The sequence below is a fragment of the Etheostoma cragini genome, chromosome 7, assembly GCF_013103735.1.
Source record: "Etheostoma cragini isolate CJK2018 chromosome 7, CSU_Ecrag_1.0, whole genome shotgun sequence".
Lineage (NCBI taxonomy): Eukaryota > Metazoa > Chordata > Actinopteri > Perciformes > Percidae > Etheostoma > Etheostoma cragini.
The window spans coordinates 15,483,074-15,505,843 of NC_048413.1; the positions used below are offsets into that span (position 1 = coordinate 15,483,074).

Consider the following 22,770-nt stretch of genomic DNA (forward strand, 5'->3'; position numbering starts at 1 on the left):
CCTTCACGTAAGCGTTCCTCTCTCCTCCAAAACCTGGCTCCACCTCGTAGTCCCCGTTCAGATACTGTAGTGTGGCTTTGGTGATGTGAATACGCCTACACACACACACACACACACACACACACACACACACACACAAAATACAGTGTGTAAGAAACAAAACAGGAGAACATGTCAGGGCAGTAGCGGGAGGAATAGGGGGGACTTACCCAGCCTTCCCCCCGGCCTCCATTTGGTTGGCGAGCGTCACGTCGTTGGACCAGACGTCAAACTGCCACTTGCGCAGGCCCAGCACCCCACAGTGAACCCGCCCGCTGTGGATGCCCACCCGCATGTTCACATTAACGCCTGTCACCTCTCTCACCAGCCTGCAAATGCATACACAATTGTCAAAAAACTAGTGTTAACTTCAGGTTCACAGTGTCCCTACTATACCCCGTACAACAAAGCAAGAAATCTTAACTTAACCTTCACTGGAATATTACTATATGACTGTAAGGGTGCACGTCGTCGTTTAGAGTGTGTGGATCTTTGTGTTTCAGTGCATTAGTGTTTTTGACTCACGAGATAGCCTCAATCATGTCTACTCCCATCTCCACACAGCAGTGGGCATGGTCAGCCCGGGGCTCAGGCAGTCCTGACACACAGTAGTAACAGTCCCCTAAGATTTTAATACGCAGGCAGTGGTTCTCCTGTAAAGCAAGGAGACACACACACACACACACACACACATATATGTTCAATTACAGCCATGCTCATGTCAAATATAGAACTGTTTATACGTAGTTTAGATGACTTCAGTCTCAGCATAGTCTTATTGATGTTCAACACAATGCTTAAGTAACCCCCCCTCCAAGTACATCTTGTTGGCTTTGTCAAGTCTACACTCCGCAACAGTGGCTCAAAGTTCCGCTGAGAAAAAAGTGGGAGCAGGTTGTCAGCGCTTACCCAGGCCAGCTTGTCAAATCGAGCGAACAGCTCGTTCAGCGTCATGACCAGCTCCTGGGCCGTGCACTGAGACGCCAGGCTGGTGAAGCCTTCAATGTCTGCAAACAGTATGCTGAAGGAGAGTGGATTTTGGTAGGTAGTAAGGGAGAGGGTGAGTGTCACCAAAAGCAAAAGAGAGGAAAAGAAAGACAAAGGAGAAAGAGAATGAAATCAATCCATACAGTATAGAGTTAGTTAGCATGGTCTAGTGCCTCCCTCCCTCCTCACTGTCCAGCTGCCATGTGAGTAGGGGAGAGAGAGAGGCAGACATTTGCTCAGCTCTGGCTCTCCTCATCTAGGCCAATGTAGGTCACCTCCTTCAGCCCGTCCCCATGAGAACACCACCCCTTGTCCCCCTGTCTGCATGCCTTTCATTGCTAACTTTTGATAGTAATGAAAGGCGAGGATAAACAATCCCACTGACATTCTAAATTTGAGTTAAAGTCAACAGATGGCGCTGTTGGTGCCATGAGGTCATCCACTCAGGGAGAACTGGCCCTTATTTACAGCAGTCTAGAGCCTGTCTGCATCTCCCACCCTGACCAAGGCTGTGAGCCATAAAGCAATCATAGTACGTTCATTCAAATTACAAAAAACATTTTTCTCACATACCCCTAGTATTATCTAGCCTTGCATGTTTTATTTATCTAAGATTTAAGATATCCGTTTCTTCTGTCACTGTGAGCAGTTTATACTGTAACTACTTTCTACTGTATAAATAGTCCTAAAAAGTGAATGCAAAATCTCTGGATGCTACTGAGGGACTGGTAAATTGTTTTGTAGAGCAAGATGTAGAATTTTATATTTATGTCAGGGCCTTTAATGGCCAAAATGTTTCACCTTATACAGTACATTACAGGTATAGTCACACTCATAATAAACATGTTTAACTTATAGATATTATTAATGAGCATTTCATGGGCACAAATATAGGCATTAGTAATGCAAACACCATGATCGGAAAACATTAATAACTCAGTTGTTGTCTGGTGATGGAGCTTTCACAAAATTACCTGTCCATCATTTCAGGACAAATTCAGCAGGTTTTAAACTTGGATAATGGAGTGTTCCTGAAGGTTTACACTGTAGTAGAACATCGGCGTTGCAACAGATCATTCCAGTAAGTGCATCACCTGCACCTGTTTGGGTCACCTCTAACAGGAGATGGTTGTTGCATTCTCGTTTCATTGTCCACTACCACCATCCCCACCACAACCTCAACAGCATCGACTGGGCTCAACGGTAGGCTAATGGATGGAGAGTTTCAACCACCTGTTTAGTACCGAGTTATTCCCACTCTGGAGGTGGAGTCCAGTAGTGGGGGCAGAGACAGTGTGCCAGCAAACTTGAGGTCTGCCTCCTATCATTTTCTATGGAAAGCACAGCAGTGTGCCTAAGTCAATATCGTTACTGCAGCCGGGGCTGTCAGTGTCAATAAACAACAACATGCATAATACATGCTGTCAGGGAAATAGCTGTTGCAGTGACTCTGTAACTGACACATCAGTAGGCAGAGTGAGGTCAAAGCCCCTGGTGCTAGCTGGGATAGCAAAGTAGATAAGCTCTCCGACATCTTCCTGAGTGGGTGTTAGTGCAGTTGTGTGAAAGCATGTATGTGTGTATCTATCTGTATTTACCTAACATTGTCGTGTTTTTGAATGTAGATCTTGTGGAACATCATATTTTCCTTCTTGGCATTGATATCTGCCTTCATCTCCATGGCAACGTGCCTTGGCAGCACTGACAGAAGTAGACGCTCCTGCGAGAGAGAGAGTGAGAGAGAAAGAGAGAGAGAGAGAGATACATGAATAGCTTTTTCTCATATTAATTTGATTATAACCATTGGTATATTATTATTGTTACTTTGGCTTTGATATGATTATTTATATTGTTGTTGAATTTGTATTTGTATACATTTTGCGTGATGCTTTGGCAATATTGTTTTTGTTACATTCATGCCAATGAATCAATTGAATTGAGAGAGTAAAAGAGAGAGAGAGAGAGAGAAAATAATTGAAAGAAAAAAAACTGAGAAAGAGAGAGAGAGAGAGAGAAATTAAAAAAAGAAAGACACAGAAGGAGCCCATTCATTTTCATCGGTTTCTCATTGAGTTAAGAATGCTCAGTGAGTCACCCTGCCTCGTTGGCATCTGCGTGGGAACGTGTTAGTCAAATAGAGAGGAGTGGAGATACGTGTTATACTTCGGAGCATATTGCTGACCTCAAAAAAGAGACAAAAAAAAAATTAGACTGGGAAATGGAGACACCCACTTGTTGCTTTTTTGCATTTGTACACGTGTTTAGATTACCTCCAGGATGTGGGCACGACTGCTTCCCTCAATTATTTGCTTGAACATACATGTGTCTGTGTCTATGAACTTGTGCGTAACATGTGTACCTGCTGCTGGTTTTCCCTCTGCAGGTACAGTCTGGCCTGGATGTATCCTCTGGTTTCCTGGAAGGCTTGTCGCTGGGAAACCTCAGCAGGGTAGTGGGTACAGATCCCAATCATGTTAGTGCACAGGAAGATCAGCACGTTGGCACTCATCTGGAAAACACACACAAAGATGACAAAGAGAGTGAAATATATTCACAAGTCACATCACAGTAATACAGTGAACTCTGCCCGACCTGGGTGAGGTCAATAAACAAATGAATAACACTCTGTGTTGTAGGATTTACTGCAAGGAGAAACATTCCTCAAATGTCTGAGGGGCCATTAGATGTGATCTGGTTAGAGATGATGAGCGTGGCCTCGTGGTTGCTCCATGAGAGGACATTCTCTTCACGTCGCGCTGCGAATGGTTGATAGGAAGCCCAGAGGGTTCACTGTGATGCATGCTAGGGGACGTGTGATGTGTCATATTTGACAACAACTTAAGATATTAGTGAGAAACAGAAGCAGCCATTAATGTAAGTTTCTTGTGTGTACTAAGTGCAACAAAATATGCAGGTGGAAAAATAAGTTACTAAGAATGCAGAGGAAAAAACTTTAAAAACGGTGTTATCTGTGGCTTGAGTAAATGAAGTTTAGCTATATTGTACAGTCAGCTGCGTGGGGTCATCGACCTTAAAAACATTCCTCTGCGCTGCTGCAGCCGCTTTCTATGTGTGTTTTTGAATGCGTGTTGTGAGTCTGTGTAAGTCTGTTAGTGATTTCTCACTAGTCCTCAGCCAAGACTGAACATCAGAAACGGAGCCTTGAGTTCTGGACTTCCCCTTTGTTCAGAGAAACACACATGCTTGTGCATACACTCCTCCTCTCCGGGCTCAGAAACACACTCCAGCCTGGGAAAATCACTTGACCCATGACCAGAGCACAGAGTGCTTCCTCTGAAGATGATATCATCAATAATGAGAAAAAGACATGCAGGCAAAGCACACACATGAATGCTGAATTTCAATCAGTCTTACTAACAACATGGAGATTAAACTGGAGGACCTGAAAAATGTCATCACCAGTACCAGCATCTTTGAGCCATGGCTGATATGTCGCCAAGCCAGTGTGTTTGCCTGTGTGTTTTTAAGTTGTGTTTATGAGAAAGACCGCAGAGTAGAGATGGAGAACTATAGATAGAGGATACTTATCAATGAACATGCATACACTGCATATTTTCATGAATTTTTCCTTGTCTAGGGCTGGGTACTGGGTAAAGATGTGCATTGTAATGAGCAATGTTGTAACTTCTTTTTGTCAAAAAGGAATATTAAAAATTGGTTTAAAAAAAGTATCGTTCAGAACCACCATCGGTACCCGTATCAGTATTGAACATTTTTTTTGCAATACCTAATCCTTAAGAGAAGTATTAGAGTACTAACTTAGCATCCACACATTGGTTAAAAGAAAAGTAGACTCAAACAAACTTGCAAAGTGATGGCAGGCTTTGTGCCGTGTTTTTGAGATGAGGTTTGCACTGTAGAACTCTCCCTTTGTTGCCACAACAACACAAAGACAATCTAACAATCTGTGGTTTAAATACAACACCATTACCACAGAACAGTAGCAGACAAATTCCAGTTTAGGTCCAGGTAGCTTCCTGTTCCATCTGAAAACAAATGGCCAGACTAGATTAGAAGCACAGTAGTAAGCACAAATAAACACACTGATGGTTTGCAGGTGCAAAAGCAAACATTCTTCTGATGTATTGGGTAAATTTCAACCCATAATATAGATGATGCAGCCAGAGAGCAAGAACATTATTCAAGAACTAGCAACAGAGCTTTCAAAATGTATCCTCATGTTTTATTTCTCAGGGATAGAGATGCAGCGAAGTTCCTTCAAACAGGTTTCCAGAAAGAACAAGAAGCACTTTTCCCTGAACTCCTTGATGCATCATGACAGAGAATGGTTGATGCCAACTGTCAGTCAACTTTCAAAGATTCAGATCAAAGCTGCCAAGAGATGTGAGTCACCTCATCATCAGGCTATTGAAGATCAGGTGTGAGGACCCACAAACACGATTCACTCTTGTGACTGGCTAATCGTTCTCCAAGTGCAAAATTGAATTTGTGCCGCACCGTCGCTCGATTAGCAAATAGCCTGTTGTGTTCATAAAGCATTGACAGACCAGGGCTTTCTGATAAGCTCTGCATCGTAATGTTAAAGACCACCAATGGAGACCTGACACTCCAGTCTATAAGGGCCTTGATAAAACTCTAACGGTATTAATCCCAAACAGATGGCTCTTAACAGAGTGAGCCAGAAAACTAAGTTAGCTAAGGGGCCTGTCTGAGATACAGGGCCACCTGCAGTTCCCAGGACCACGGTTCTCAGACATGCACTCAATTTACATCCAGCCAATTCAGCTTCCCATGTGAGCATGCTCAGATTTCAATCCAAGTAAAGACATTCTTATCAAATTGATTTTGATAGTTTGGCAACAAACAATGTGCTTGAACACAGCTTAGCAGGTCCCACATTCAGTGTTTTCAGTATTTTTGTTGAACAGGAAAATCACACAGTAGTGCAGTGATAGCATGAGTACACATTTATTTGCAAATGTGATGCAAATGCAAGAGCAGAATATTTTGAAACGTCGCAAAAGACCCAAAATACCAGCAGGTACAGTGCGTTCAGGGTGAGCGTATCAGAGCTGAACAACAGCTGACTGACTACATGTTGAATGATAGCTCAATATAACAGCCTGATATCTCTGAATAGATTAAACTAAAGTGTGGGGAAACATGATGAACAACGCTTGAGTCAATGCCAAGTTATGCTTAGAAACTAGATGGTCTGGAGAATGGAGGCAAAACAGAGGCTTTTGAATAAATCTTGGGTGAGCTATGCGTGTGTGTGTGTGTGTGTGTGTGTGTGTGTGTGTGCGTGTGTGTGCATTTGCACATTGCAAATAATTTGGTTCTTACCAAGATAAAAACACAATTTAGAAGTGTTAGATAATTTATTTTGTTATAAGAATGACTTTCTTATTTTAAGTGTTCAACTTTACACCATAATCTTAAATCAAGCAAGCTTGTCAAGTGAAATTATCTTGCTGTAAGGACAGATAATTTCACTTGTTTTGAGTACCTTTTTCCTCAGAATAATTGTTTTTATCTTGTTTTTTGACATCCCTTTTTGCAGTGTGTGTGACTCCTTTTGGACTGGGAGCTATTTGATCCTGAAGCTTGTTTTGTCTGTTGCTGCACTTACAGTATATCTCCTAGGCCTGAAATCCAGCGCAGACCCACGGCTGCTCTGACACTTCCCTTTCCCAACAGCAATGTTGTGTAGAGAGAGCAGTATAAGCTTTTCTTCATTAGCACACTGCCACTCTCTTTATAACCACTGAGCTGGACTTTAGAGTACCTTCCCCTGATGTCTCCTGACTATTCTTGCTCCAGAATTTTGGCTCTCAAAGACGAGCCACACTCGACATTTACTTAAGCAGGAACCCCTTGGCGGTGAAGTTAAAAGAAGTCCAAACATTGGCTTATAAGGCGCGGCTCCTGGGTAAGGTGCTTTATAAAGTATGGCAGACGGATAGCATGTTAATCAAGGAATGAAGGAAGGGGATGGAAAAGATTTTGTCTTGGCAAACACGCAGAAAATACATTCTGTCTTTAATAATATCCCCATGGTCAAGTACTTTACAAGAAGGCATGCTGGAATGTGCACTAATTAGATTTTCACACCACAGTCATTCAGAGACAAAACTCATGATTTAACGGATGTGATCTATTGGTCAAAAATAATATTTCAATGCCATTCTGCAGCACTGTGGTAACTGTACAAGTTGTTTTTTATTATATAAGGTTCAGCGACAGCAACTGTAGAAATCTTGTCAGGAAGCAGAGCTGAGGTGGCCACATGTTGATGTATTTGTCACTTATATTAACTCCTATGACAATACAGTAAGAAGAAATATACTAAAAACTAATAACCACAAATACGACTTACTGTCAATGCCTTTTTTGAATAAAGGCCTTGTCCGCCTAACGTTTGGATTTTTCCAGGATTATTTGAAAAGGCCTGCCTTGCAGTAAAAGATAAGTTCTGATATCCCACCAACCTTGAGCTCGACTAAAGCTGAAGTTTAAACTTTAAAAGGCCAGAGTGCTACATCCCATAAGTCAACACACTGGCTCTGGGGACCCTGACTGCTGTTGACAGGGGGGCTACTCTCCAGTACATGACCTTTGATAGGCATCTGGAGCATTTAAAATGTCTTACAGAGTTGAAGCCCAGTCACACACTTCTGATCATAGCCTGAAAAGATAACATGTGGTACCAGAGTAGTAAAAATAGACAATACGCTGAGACTTTTTTGAACTACTCCATATCTACTCCGGGATAATATAATAACACACATTAAAATATATTGTGTGAATACGGACATGAGAAAGAAGCCATTACTTATCAAAATAAATGTTGCTGAGGAATTGGGTGCCTGTCTTTACCATCTTGGGTCCCTGCCATCTGGAATCAGAGCTTTGTTTTCGTCATGGCTCAGGCTAAACCAAAATTGGTCTCAGGCGACCAGTGAGGCCTCAGAGTAATCTTTGTGAAACGCTGAAGCAAATTCCGTGAGGCTAAATAGAGCTGGACCCAGGCCGCACATCTGTCAGAAAAACAGACCCTGAATTAAAACTTGCACATATACGTTGTCCAAACATGAGGAAAAAAATCTCCCAGCGATCCTGGAATTACTGACTTAAACAAACTGCAACCACCAGCTAAAGCTACCCACGCCACTAATTTGACCAACAATTTTTTCCTCAAATCAAAAGATTATAATGCTTTTTTTATAATTCTGTTTAATATCTCAGCCTTCGATTTACTCTAGACCGGCTTAAGTTCAACACTTGGCCGGCCCTGATTTTACCACTTTTCTTCTGACACTGTATCTGTCCCTGTCCAGCTGTACGCCAACCCTTTTTCCTCTGAGAACTAATTTGGTGAAATGAAAGTGGCCGAGAGCTACTCATGTTTTATATTATTAGTAACATTTATTCAAATAGCTGATCTCCACCCAACCCAGCTGAATAAGCTTCTTTTGTGTGAACATTTACAACATGTTATCCAACACTAACATTGTGTTTCAGCACTTCTTTATCATTCTTAAACATCTTACATTCTGCAGCATGTGCATGTTTTCTTGTGTAAGCATTCTCAAGCTTGTACTATTATCTCATACTAATGTTGTAGAAAACAAAAATTGTATTATTTATATACTTGTGCTTATTTTGTGTCTGACCCACATTACACTGTTTCACATCACTTCCATTAATCATTTGTAGTTTACATGCATTTATGGAAGTCTGATACTGAGATGACTGGCACTACATGGAGTCAACAAAAGAGGTGCATGCTGGAGTGTATCCACTTACAGTAAGTTTACTCTAATGGAGTCATTTGAATGTTCATCTGGCAGTCTTGTTTCATGACATTCATGCCCGAAAAAAGCTGCTTCACAAAAGTAAGACCCAAACAAAGCGGATATTTTCAGAGCTACTAGGTTCCAGAAATGCTGTGAATGCTGTTGAGATTTTAGCTGGACATCATTTTGGAGGTTTATATTCTCTATCTCTATCTCCACAGGATTGACACAACAGTTCAGCCATCTCATTTTCTCAGAAAAAACAAATGACACCGAATAAAGGAGAACAGCCTTTGGTAAAACAGTACACAGACATAAAAATGTCTTTGTTGTTGCAGTTACAATGTCATTTCAGATCTTTGAAAACAAGGCAGCAGGGCCCCATTCTAGCCGTCTTATTACTTTCGTGTGGCTCACATAACTTGAATGAATTTTACCATGTAGCATCCTGCTTTAGAACATTTATCATTTGTCCCTCTTGCCTCTTTTTTCCATCTCTGCTTTCGGTTAACTAGAGGGACAGCCACAAAATGATCTTACATTAAATGATTGTGCACTTTGCGTGACCTACTGCTGCTGCTTCAATCAATGGCTGTTTTTACTTTAGGGCTGCAAATAACAATTGTATTTCCTAATCGATTAATTGTTTGATATTGAAAAATATTTAATTTAGTGAAAAATGAGGAGTAGCATTAGTAACAGCACCAACAGATGTCAACTGTACTCCATATTACTTCATTTGAATTATGTTTCAAGGGGTAAAATATATTAATTAACACATATTAGTATAAAATGCTCCATTGTATTAGATGAGCATTAGATAAAAACGTGTGCTGGTGAGTACACCAGTGTCTGTTTGTCAGTGGTCTTAGCTGTTCAGTGTTCAGGGGTCAGAGTTTGGCTGGACTAACAGTGGGAAGGGGGGGCAGGGCTGGACATAACAATCTCCTCCCAGCTGTGTCCTCACTAACCCCTCACTTCCTGCCCACTCACACCCTCACAAGCACAGTTGCAATTACAGCATGGCGGCTGCAAGAACACAAAATTTGGTAAATAAGCCTAAAAAACTGACTAGCCAACCAGCCCCATTCCCTCTGTTCTAATTCACTCTGATTTGAACCGTGTGAGGGGAGTACAGACTTTGAACTGTGTGACTGTGAGCTAAACATCCAGGAATTCCTATTTCAGCTGCTATTGCCTCCATCTCCTTTTAAGCACAATGCAAAACAAGAACCCTCGGCCACCATTTCGCTTTGACAGAGACCAACGTAACAGGAATATTAGGAGCTAACTCCTAAAATAGCACAATGCCTGCTGTTGACTACATGGTACTGTTTGTTAAGAACTACAATGTGTTTTTTAGTTTGTTTAGTTGTTTGGTCTTTAAATACTGAGTAACAGAAATAAGCACAGGAGCATTAGGCAACATTAAATGAGAATGTATGTGTGGGCCAGATGCTGGCCCACCAATAAAAACATACAAGACTTTAGTTTCACTTAGCAGTTATATAAGCATCTGCTAATATTTACTACACTGTTTTTACCACTGTCATTCCCTGTTTAACTCTTCAACCATATACAATATTGACTTTTACTACAAAGCATACAGATCAATGTTGGTACAAGAACAACAGGTTACAGTTTAAACCGCAGAAATGCGAGAGCAGTTCGGTAACTGCTTCAACTTAAATTTTGACCTGAATGAGCTGCTGGGTCGAGGATGAGCTAATACTGAACTCATGCATGTTACACATCCGCCTCCTGGGCCATATTCAGGAAAAGTCACATGTGTCATGTTTGTGAAGCCTGATACATGAGCAGCATTTAAGGGGAATAAAAGCATGGCAACACATAGTTTGAAAACTACAAGCTGAAACTGCTACTGTATATGTGTTACAGGAACATAAATAACAAGGCCTGAACAAGGTTCAGGCCTTGTTATTTATTATATCCTGACCATCTCTGCTCAGCCTTTAAAGGTTATGCATACCATAAGAAAGAGGAAATGGGATTCAGGTATGTTGAATGGTGAAGAAAACGTAGAGTCTAGCAGCTATGGCTCTTGATGGTGCTCGTGACACTTTATCCTTAACAAAGGAAGCTGTGCCGTCTTTCTGCCACCTTAAAAGGAAAGGGCTTTTATTTTTTCCATGTAAAGAGAGAGCGTGAAATATGCTTTTTGTTGCTTAATGCACAATACAGTAGAATGATCCTCTGAAGATCAAGTAGAGTAGAACTTCTTTTGGGTTAACCATGAGTGTGTAAAATTACATCATGGGTCTTGGTGACATGTGACATCATTCACTAGAATGGGAATAAGACATGCTGTAAGACCCAAAGGCTCAACGCTGTACAACAAGTAAAAACTGTCTACACTGATTGGACAAAATAATTAGGATGATCTCCTCTTTCCATGTAATAAGCAGATCAGATTACAGTCAAAGAGGCTGAGCATATTAAAGAAGGTCTATAATGTCTTTGACAATCGAGACATGAGTTGTCCACAGTGGTGTGTGTTTCAATGGCAGGTTTGTACACTGAGAGTTGACATGTTGTTAATTACTGCTTCACTCCAGTAATGCATTCACAGACCAGCCCTTCATATGCTGTGGCTGTTTTAATGTTGTAATTGTAACTGGGATAGTGGGGAAACAAGACAGTTGGCTGCTGGTGTGACAGTGACCTTTGACACAAAAACAATCACCCTACTGTCCCCACCACTGGGATAGGGGGCACTAAGCTCAACAGAATCCAGAGTAAAACTGCCCTTAAGCCCATGGCCTTGCATGCCACACAGATCAACATTTAACGCCGTTAATGGATTCCTAATATATTATCTCTTGGCTGTCCACCATGGCAGTTCAACCTTAAATCCCAGTATTTACTTTTGCAGAGAGCCGAATTATTAGTAGACCATGATCTGTTATTGGTAGCCTGCACTTCCTTATCCCCGACTCGCACAGCTATTATTAGTCCAGCTATTATTTGCTTTATTATCGCAGCTGTATTTTAAGAGCAACAGTTTGCTTATCGCTAATCCTAATTGCTCCCACCTATGGTGGTGAAGTTATCCGGGTTTGTGTCATTGCCTCTGGTTGTAATACAATAACTGGATGAGTCACAAGCTCTCTCTCTTTCTGATAATGGGGTGGGGTTGGGGGTGAAAGGGGGATCTATCATTTGAGCCAGGGCATTGTTTGGCACCTACAGCAACTGATAATGGGTTCTCACCATTTGATAGCAGCCAAGTGAGCCGCTCTGATCCTTGGAGCTCACACAGACAGACACAGGTCAAACACTTCACTTCTTCTGGTCTGTGTGTGTTTGTACATAACGTGTGTACATTGTACACCAGATTCATTAAATATAAATAGGGCTGTGTATCAAACTTCAATACTTATTAAGTGCTGACCAAAATCTGTCCGTAGAGTCACGTATTGGTGAATGTCAAATATTAGATGTTGGCATAAAATGCATTATATTTAGACGTCTTTACTTATTGTTTGATCGGATTTTGTCCTGTTCTAAATTAAGAAACAATTTTAAAAAAAACGTATTTAATCTATCACAGCTACTTTTCGGCTGTATTTTGTTATTTACTATTGCTGATGCGTAAGAGATCAAACCAAAGATTTTGTTTTTAATCCTAAAACTAAAGCACCGAAAAGTTGTTTTGGTATCAGTACCGAAACTCAGATGTCATATATGGGCAATGGTATCTAATAATACTTGAAAGATATAGATCCAACACGGCAGATTTTCTTTTAATTTCAAGACCACTCAGAGAGTACATGTGAGTATCATACACAGCCTTTGTCAAACTTTCCAGGCAAACATCATAAATAATTGCATAAAGGTTAAGGTAGCCTGTGTGGTTGCTTTAAGGTTTCTCTAAGGTAACACCAATGTTCTGGCCTAAATGCATTATGTACGGTCAGTCATGCCTGTGACATTTCATTGATTGGTATCTTTTTCACCAGTGTTGAGCAGAGGGATCGGTATGTTTCCACTAGTCTCACATTTGTTCATAACAATCTGCTAAAGGAACAGGTTTTTCCTCTAATGCCGGATCAGCACACAATAAAAGCAGACTAGATTTGAGACTCTCTTCTTGACCTGCCTGTCAATAGCTCACTCTTCAAAGGACTCCATTTAGGATTTGGTTATCCAAATGTATCCTGCTGGACACAAAAGAACAACTTAAGTGAAGCTCCTTGATCCATGTATGACATTTTGCACGCAGGCTGGTTATAAATTCTTGGAACTAAACAATGGCACGGTAAATCACATAATCCCCCTTAAGACATATAGATGTAAATGTAAATGTAAATGTGCTGTATTTATATAGCGCTTTTCCAGTCTTAACGACTGCTCAAAGCGCTTTCACATCTACAGGGAACATTCACCATTCACACACATTCATACACTGTGGCCGGGGCTGCCGTACAAGGTGCCACCTGCTCATCAGATAAACATTCACACACATCCACACGCCGATGCGCAGCACCGGGGGCACCTCGGGGTTCAGTGCCTTGCCCAAGGACACTTCGACAATGACTGCAGGGGCGGGGATCAAACCACCAACCTTCCGATTGGCAGGCAACCACTCTACCACTGAGCCACAGCCGCCCCTATAGGTGTGTGGATGCACAGCTGTTCATACTTAACTTACAGAAATACAGATATCAAACCAAAACCTCCCTTCCCACAAGAGAGTGACATAAGAAAAACACAAGGGATATGTGGTGTCTCACAGGGAAGAACTCTCTGAGGGCCAAATGAATCTGTTTTGGCCCATGTTATGTGTGTGCATGAGTGTAGTGGCTCGTACGTGTCTAAGTTACAGTCAGAGTCTGAGTGCTTGGCGCCACTAGATGAAGCCATAACTCAGGTGACTGGACAAAAGTAGATCAATGTAAATGGGGCATTTTGTAGTGAGGTCTCTTATACATTTGGAGTTTGGGTGAATCTCTAAAATCCCACTCAACTGTGTTCTCTTCTTCCCAGCCAACATGATAAGAACACAGTAGGTGATACAAAGTCCGATGCTGATAATGTAAAGATCATCAATTAAGACTATCATGTGCTGCTTACACTAAAGGCTCTAAACAAAACATCATGAATACTACTGCTCCTGGCTTTGTGTGGTGCATTCATGTGCTGGAGTGAAGATTTGTTCTGTGTTGCTAACAGGCATAAATGTCAGAAAACCCAACACGACAACAATCATTGACATCACCACACTAATAGGAATTTGGTGGCCTCTTCCAATCAAAAGGCTGCTGGTCACCAACCGTCAAAACTTTAAAGTAAAACAGCTGAATTAACGTCAGCTGTCAGAAAAGCCTGCAGCAGACTTTTTAAACCAAATCAACTTCCAGAAGTGAAGATGAGGAAATAATAAATGGACCCTTCTGTGGACAAGTTGCACTGGAGGGAGTTAATATCCATACAGAGTTTCCAACAACTTGACTCACTTAGCAGTCAGTAAATTCTCTCGCAATAATTTGATGGAATAAAGTAATTATGTGAGTGAAATGAAGAAAGAAAAAGTTGTTAAAAAGTAAAAGATTATAACCCGTTGCTCTAAACTAGATAGATTTCTTTGGTTTTTGAGTGAAATCTTGAGAAGTGTATTTATGAATAAATATTAAACTAATCATATAGAATAACTGTACTCTATTCATAAAAAAAGTATTAGTTTGGACTATAACTTTCCAGAAACCTACAGACAATTAAATTTGATGTAGCCCAGCAAAAACACACAGGGCCAAAGTACTGTAAGTAGGACTGCACAATTCGGGGGGAAAATATGAATCGGGATTCTATAGCTTAGAATTGATATCATGATTCTCTGGATTTTTTTTCTTATGAAGTGTAATGTTTATTGCACACATGAACCATGACAAAACGAAACAAATTGGCACTACCAAACATATTTTTTTGGCACCTAAAACACATTGCTCATCACCACAAGCCTGTAAGCATAGAGGCTTCAATGAAGAGAAGGGAGAGCAATGCAGCACTTGGGAGCGCTTTAAAACCTATTTTATACAGTCTATTTTTAAAACTTAAGAAAGAAAGTAGCAGCGTTTTTGATGCAGTTGGCTCGTAAAATTAAATATGAATCAAAGTCATAAAAAAAATAGAAAAGAATAATCCGTTATTTAAAAATTAATTTGTGAACAGGGTGAATTGAGATTGCAATTTTAAAAGAATTAATCCTGCAGGCCTGTTACTTTTCTAGATTACACATGCTTAAACCTGTAAAATGTAGCACTTTGCACTATTCACATGTATTTTTACTGACTGTGTCTTGAGGTGGTTGATGTTACACAGTGCATTATGTTTATGTTTAAGTGTGATATAGAATAGAATTTGAGTTACTGTGATTTTGAATGTGTTAGTGATAAAGCCATTTAGATGTTTTCTATTGCTGTATGCAGATAGTTTTTTGTTGTGCATAATCTGCCACTGTTGAGAAAGTGAGAGATGTTCTAAGGCGAGCCAGTGATCCAGCGATTCAGCGAATCAGCAATTCTGGAGTGTGAGTGTAACCAGTGGCCATTAACCCGCCAAGCTGGTGGACTGCATGCTTTTGGATAAATCCTACAGATAAGATTTAAGAGATCTCCACTGTTATCACTCACTGCCCGGGTAGTGATTTGGACCAAGGCCTAACTGAACTGAAACTGAAGAGAGTTGAACATTGAACTAATCGATTGACTATTTTAGGGGGAATTCCTTTTTCTTTTTTTGTTGTTTTCCATGTGTGATTCACAATCCTTGTGCAGTGTCAAAATAAATGTTTTTATACTGCTTTTGCTATTCAAACAGTGGTAAGTAGCAAATTCACTTTGAGAGCCGAAGTCTGATTTCTAGAGCCTGAATATCATTAATATAGGTTATTAAAGCATCTCATTGATGCTTTAAGTTAACTTAGTTACACTGAGAAAAAACTGAATCATAGAAAGGAAATATTCTTGCACAGTTACCACTAGGGAAATAAGGGTCAGGACTTGACTCCTGTCTAAGTAAAAAAATTGTCATTCTAACCAGATGCCATCTGTGAGAATGAATGAGGTCCCTCCTAAAGGATAGTGGAGGCACTTTGAAGTGAAAACAGCAGTGTAACTTTCTACTTCCTCAGCTTCATCTCTCTGTAGTTGTCAGAGGTGGCCCTTCAGAGCAGAGAGGGGAAACATAGTGATCTATGGAAACAATCCCCATAAGTAGCATGAGCTCAATCTCAGCCCGTTGAGAAATAAAAGGCCACTTGATCTGAGGCAGATTTTTGTGAAAATGGAATTATGACTCAGAGAAAAAGAGGGAGAAAATTGGACAGAGAGAAGAGCAGCTCTTTTCCAGCCGGGTGCGTCAGCAAGGCATTGTTTCACATTTTACATCTGTGGCCGTCCCCTTGTCACCACTGTAACCCCCCCATGCCTCCCCTGCTTCATCGTGGAGGTCCCTCACAAAGACCCTGTTTGTCCTCACCATCATCGGTCTCACATCTTCTCAGCTCTGATTCTACATGAACATCTCCGCAGGGAAAAAATTAATGGAAAAAACAAGTCTGGGACACAGAAACAGCTGTAGGATGAAGTGGTCCCAGAAACCAAAAACAAGCTTTCTCATATCAGAGTCTGGCCGTGTAATCCCAGGAACCACAGGTTTGTGTGAACTCACGTGTCTGATACAGAGGGAGTGACAGACTGAATGGAGAGCTTCTGCATTCATAAAACTAGTAGCTTGAAGCCAGACACCTGTTGAGTCTGAGAGCTGAATACGCGACACACTGTTCTGCTCTTATCTTGAGGCTAAAAATCGTCTGGAAATTCCTCTTCTTTAAAAGATTTGTGTACACATGAGTTTGATATGGCTGGTGACAGCATTTAAAAACCCAACGCAAACCTGATGTCCTTTCATCAATCTCTATTAAAAGCCTAAGAAAAACAGAGAGAGAAAGAGAGAGAGAGAGAGAGAGAGAGAGAGAGGCCCAAGGCCCATTATTAATTGTTTAGAGTACTGGAACATACTGTGTTGGGGGTCCAAGCCTGCAGGCAGGGCAGCAGTACACCATCAGAAGACCAATGCAACCAACCACATAGAGGCAACAGACCAATGTGCCAATAGTCACCCTGTCTAGTCCGAGGCAAAGTACTTAACACACAAGCTCACTCGCCCAGTGGAGTTATGTCAATATTGCCTTATTCAGAGTGGCTCCACATTCAACTGGTTGCTTAATAGCGATAGTTGGTCGAAAAAAACAATAAAATCTCTCTAGAGATCTGTAGAGTTTAACCCATGTGTGATTTCAGAGTTATTTTGTGGCAGTCTTCAAACATGATCAGTTTAAACAGGAAAGAAAATCATGTATTTCAGTTTGTGACCTGGTTCTTTCATTCTTGTAAGGGTGAAAAAGCCTCTGAACCAGCATGTATGCCATTGGGGGACACTAACGTTCCCCACTGAAAAAACTTAATCTACACTACACAGTTCTTACCGACAGGTTGATCAGTGGTAGCAATTAAATGGCAGGAAAATTGTGGGATACATGCATACGAAGGTGAATAACACTTTTTCATATCCATAGTTGTCATATTGGGAAATCACAGGTGTAATCACCGGTTCCAGTCTCTAAAATCTAAGGGTTGATACCTTTTCTTTGTTTTAGATTTTTCTTTACTTTAACGGTTTGTGATTTTCGTTAAAACAAGCACTTGGAAATATTTGTTGTTTTCTGACATATTATGGAATAATCAAATAATCATAAACCTAGTTGCGGTCCTACAAAAGGTCATTTGTTACTTCTGTTTTGGAGGTTTGGTAGATTCATGAATAGTTCTTGGACAATTTACTATTTTACAATCTGATACAGTATCAATCGTATTACCACAAACACACTGCACATTATAGGAACATTAGTAAAGATCTTATAGCAAATGCAAAAATATGTAAGAGACAAAACTAATGAAGAAATTATTCCAATGTTATGGGAGTGGAAGCCATTATGAAGTAAGTAGTCTAATAAATCTAATTCTGTTTTGATTTTATTTTCAAGTGATCATCCTGTTTTCCATAAAATTCATTGCATAATCCGAGTCTCCCCCCTCCCCGCCCTCCCCCGTTTCATTTGACTAGAATAGCCTCCTTGTTTTAGAGAATTGCGGCCTGAATGGCACCATGCTACATTATCATGATATTCCTCCACAATGCAGCTAAACGGGCTCATTCAACCCAGATGACCTTCCACAAACCCCAACAGAGTTGCCAATAGCTGCCCTACAGCACAAAACATAGGCTCATTAAAAATCTCATTTGAAAAACTGCCGAGATCTAAAGCACCATCTACTTTTAGTACAGCACCTTTGACATGGAAAAGTGGTTGAGGAGTCTGTACAGTCTGTTTGTCCTATATTGATGGGAAGAGAAAGTAGGGCGTTTTCACTTGTGAATACAGTAACAACATTGTGCTCAATTGTATGGCGAAAAATCAAGCACAAGTCTGAGACATGTGTCTTGTTTTCTCATGAATATAAATGTTCACTGTCATTTTCAGAGATGGCTGTATAGCAGCAACTAAGGTACAAAAAGACAGTTTATGAGTTTTATGAGTGTTGAAGGATTGATTCACTTTTTTTCAAGTCTGTCTTGAAACAACATTCACATCTCCAAAAGTACAGTAAAACTGTTACCGTTATTGCTCTTCTTGTCCATGCGCTCCATTGTAAAGATACTTGATGTGACTTCAGTGTTCGTTTTATGAAAATGCATTGCGTTTAGCCAAAACTGAGGCTTCAGCAGTCGGACATAACATGTCAGCATTAGTCTATTTATTCTAAAATTGCGATGGGAATAATAAAAAAGACCATATGTTTAGAAGATTCCCAATTGATTTGTCTAACTCTTGTTAAATATTTGCATAACTTTGACTGAACTTTGTATATTTTTCAAAAAGCTTTTATCTTCCACCACCTACATTAAAATTGCTTCAAAAAGCGACCAGTATGGACAAGAGGAACTATTACAGCAAATTCCACTGTATATCTGATTGTGAGTATTTTATTAAGACATACCTGAAATGTCTGTTTACCTTACCTAAGTGGTAAGTATTTAAGCACCAATATTATGCCCATTTTCAGGTTCATGTATTGTATTTTTGTGCAAGAATAGGTTTATATGGTTTCATTTTCATTTTTGTATTTTGTTCATTTTGCACTGCACATTGCTGCAGATCCTGTTTTCACCCTGTGTGTTTAGGTCTCTGTTTTAGCTACAGAGTGAGACATCTCACTTTTATTTTATTTAGTTGGAAGTCGCACATGTGCAATAGCCAGGTAAGATAACTTAAACTAGATAGCTCTTTCTCCAACTATGATCAGTGCAAGGCAGGATTTGCTGGGAGACGTCTTCTAAACGAGGGGCACTTTTGGAATACCTGCAGAACAGGGACATGTTAGTAGTTCTTTTGTAGATTATGGTAAACTAGTGTTTGTTGTAGCAGTCATTTGCCATTGAGAACAAGCTAGTAGCTAGCGCTAGCATGCTGAGGTTAGCCACCGCATTTAGTTACGTAGAAAGCCGTGCAAATTATGAACAGCTCACCCGGAGACTGAGGACAGAAGACGTTCAGAAACCTGTATCTCAATCAAAACAGCATGGGACGTTGTTTTTCAAAGTTTGTATGCTTGTGGCAGCACCAGAGACATAAAATAACACCCCAAAGTTAGTTATTTCACTACTAGTTGTATGAGACCATTGTTGGCAATGTTGCAAATCAATGAGCAGAAACACTTAATGGCAATATTGGATTTTCTGGATCAATGTAAAGAAGGTCTGTCAGATGTTTAATGTACAGGAACAGCCATGTTCATATATTATTACCTCCACCAAGGAGGTTATGTTTTTGGTTAGGTTTGTCTGTTTATTTTGTTTTTGTCTGTCAGCAGGATTAGTGAGAAACTACGGGTCTGATTTTCATAAAACTTGATAGAAGGGTGTAACATGGGCCACGAAAGAACCCCTTAGATTTTGGAGCAGATCCAAGATATGTGGCGGATACACAAATCCTTTTCCACATTTACTAACATTGCAAGATAGGGCATTTGTGCTGCATTCATGTGGTGTCAGAAAAATGGCATGGGCATGCCTTGGCGAAGGTCTGCATTCCCCAAGTGCTTGTCTAGTTTCATCTGTAGATACATTATCAACAGAATTTCAGGAAAATGTACAAAATCCCTATCAGGGCTGGGACTCACAATTATTTTCGTCATTGATTAAGTGAAACAGAAAAAGCAATAGTCACATTTAAACTCACATACCTGCAAATGTTTGCTTGAAATGTTACTCAAACAATAATTGGTTACCAAAACATTTGCATATTAATTGTGTCAGCTCTAATCACTACACAGATGTTGATCACTGTATATCACAATCACGATCACAATATAATAGGAAACACACCTAACAGACGCGAGCGAATATCTCCCTCCATTATTTTTTTAGACCAAATGTATTGTTCATCGTTATATTTCTTACCTGTTTGAAAATGAACTTGTATTCTTGGTTGAGCTGCCAGGCAGTCACTAGGTGTATGGTGGACAGCACAGCTCCACTAACTACAGCAGCTCTCATTCTGACCGGCAGCAGCGTGTAGATAATGTAGATGAAGAAGACCGTCCACCAGATGCCCTCTGAGGCACTGGGCGGATACACCATCAGCACCCCAAAAACCTGCACTACAATCAGCACCCCAATCACCAGGTAGCTCACAATCCACATGTAGTCTTGGTGGAAGCCGTTGCGGTTGCACACCACCATCATGGCCAGAAAGAGAGCCATGGCCACAGACAGTACTGAGACATAGGCCACATGAGGGGTTGTGTTGATGCAGTGGAACGCCATCATGACCCCACACACCACAACCAGCACCCCCATCAGCATGGTCAGAGAGCTCTGGTTGAGCCTGAAGAAGTAGCGCTGGTACAGACGCTCCAGCTTGGCGGACTGAAATTTCTTAGATTGGAAAACCCACATAACCCGCATCCAGCAGTCTGCTGCAGTCATCGCCTTGCGGCCACCCTCTGCTGATTCCCCTAATTCCTCCTCTTTCCTGCCCTTCAGCTCGCCATCTTCAAAGCCCAGGTCTACAGCCTTTAGACCCAGATCACCGCCGCCCATCCTCTTCCCATAGTGGTCCTCCTGCCAGCCACAGCGCAAGCCAAAGTTGCCCCCACTGGTGCCTGCTCCACAATGGTAATGCTGGGGCGCCACATTTGGGAGCTCCAGGTCCTCATGGTCCCTCAGGCAGCTCATGTAGTGTGGGTTGCACAGTGACGAGCTGTCCTTCCTCTTTTTGCCATTGCGCTCTCCCCATGCTGTCTTTCGCTCATCCACTCTGCCTACGAAGAGCCCTCTGGCCCACGACATCCTAAACAGAACACATTGACAGTAAGAGAACATACACACGGGACAACTTTATAAAAAACAATGCTGAGTTAAATCAATTTAAGAGATAATAACATAGAGAAATGAGGATAATCTTACCTGTGTGTAGCAACACTGCACTCTTTGGCCAGGCCACTAGTTTATCCCAGCGCGCACACAACATGAGTTCAGACTGGCCCGAGGCATCAGAAGTTTGTCTGTGTTTGTGGTGTCCTCTTTGTACAAACAGTCAGTGTATCAGCCCTGTACGCCAGCGAGTGCCTCTATAGACCACCTGTTTTCCTGGGGAAAACACAAAAAAATCAAATAATGTTGAGCTAACGCCGCCTGAGGAAATATCCCCCGAGGGTGAAGATCATTATGGATGTATACACATCAAGGGATCACACATTTGTCACATCACATCTGTTGTTTCTGTGTTTATTTAGGTTTGCATGTGCATGTCAGAGTATGATTCTCTGGCAGAAAGTTGGACAATCAATAGCAGAGACAAGAAATAATATCTCGCAAATGGCTTGTCCATTCCACTCTCCCTCATCCACTTCACCCACCAGCCTGGGATAGCATTTCCATGAAAATGATTTGTTGTTGTGTTTGCAAAAAAACACTGGACATTGTGACAACAAAATCTCCTCCAATTATTTCCTCATGCCCTGGTCAATTTCGCCATCAAACCATAATGTTAAACACAGTCCAATTTCAACAAACTTTTCACTGATTGCTGCATTCACCATATGGGGCTTTTGTAGGACACTAACAACTCTTCTTGGTGGATGGCACTCTGCTATGCTCTATCACTGCAATCTGCCCCTGACATCTTGAGTGGGCAGGAATGGGTGTGCTCTATTTGACAACAAAGGCCTATTGAGTGGGCACCATCAGAGATCAAGTGCTCTCCAGTCCAGATTAAATTGTCCATGCTTCCCCCATTAGCTTTGATGACTCACTATAGCTGGTTTTTAGCAGCACATGTCAAGGACACCGCTAACCTCTAAACTTAATAAGCAAATCTCTGCCATGTGGACTAAGCTGAGAGGAACAGTGGGAAGAGCGCACAATAACTTCACACATGGCCATGTTTACAATCACCAGCAGCTTGTTATATGAGTTGATCAACCAATACCACAAAAAATAAATAAAGATAAACAGTGTATATGTATTGTGTCTAAAATATATCATTTTAATAAAGATTAGAAATGTGTTATTGCAGCTTTAATTAATTATAATATAATCTAGTAATAAATAACCCCAACTATTACACTATCACTACGATCTGTATTTTTTTTGATTGAGAGCATCGATTTAGCATATGACCCAGTCTGTGTTAATGCAAAGATATGACCAGTTGACCTTCTGCTCCGAGTATACAGGCTTCCTGCAGCAATAACCTTAATCTTCGACTAACCTTTGATACATTTACACGTCAGACAGCAGCATGCGCCTCTTATGCAATACAAACTTCACATGCATGCTTCTGCCACTGAACATGAATATAATCTGTGCCACATATGGT

At 40.9% G+C, this 22,770-nt stretch overlaps 1 protein-coding gene across 1 annotated transcript in view; it reads right to left on the reverse strand.

Annotated features, from left to right (window-relative positions):
* adcy6b (adenylate cyclase 6b) overlaps window positions 1–22,770 on the reverse strand; it is a 32,904-nt gene that overhangs the window by 9,129 nt on the left and 1,005 nt on the right. The window contains 8 exon segments of the mRNA XM_034876992.1: window positions 1–95; window positions 210–368; window positions 565–692; window positions 949–1,060; window positions 2,625–2,746; window positions 3,386–3,535; window positions 20,349–21,243; window positions 21,342–21,539. The exon segment at window positions 1–95 is cut by the window's left edge and continues 19 nt beyond it. Coding sequence (XP_034732883.1) covers window positions 1–95; window positions 210–368; window positions 565–692; window positions 949–1,060; window positions 2,625–2,746; window positions 3,386–3,535; window positions 20,349–21,239 — 1,657 coding nt within the window. The 5' untranslated portion in view covers window positions 21,240–21,243; window positions 21,342–21,539.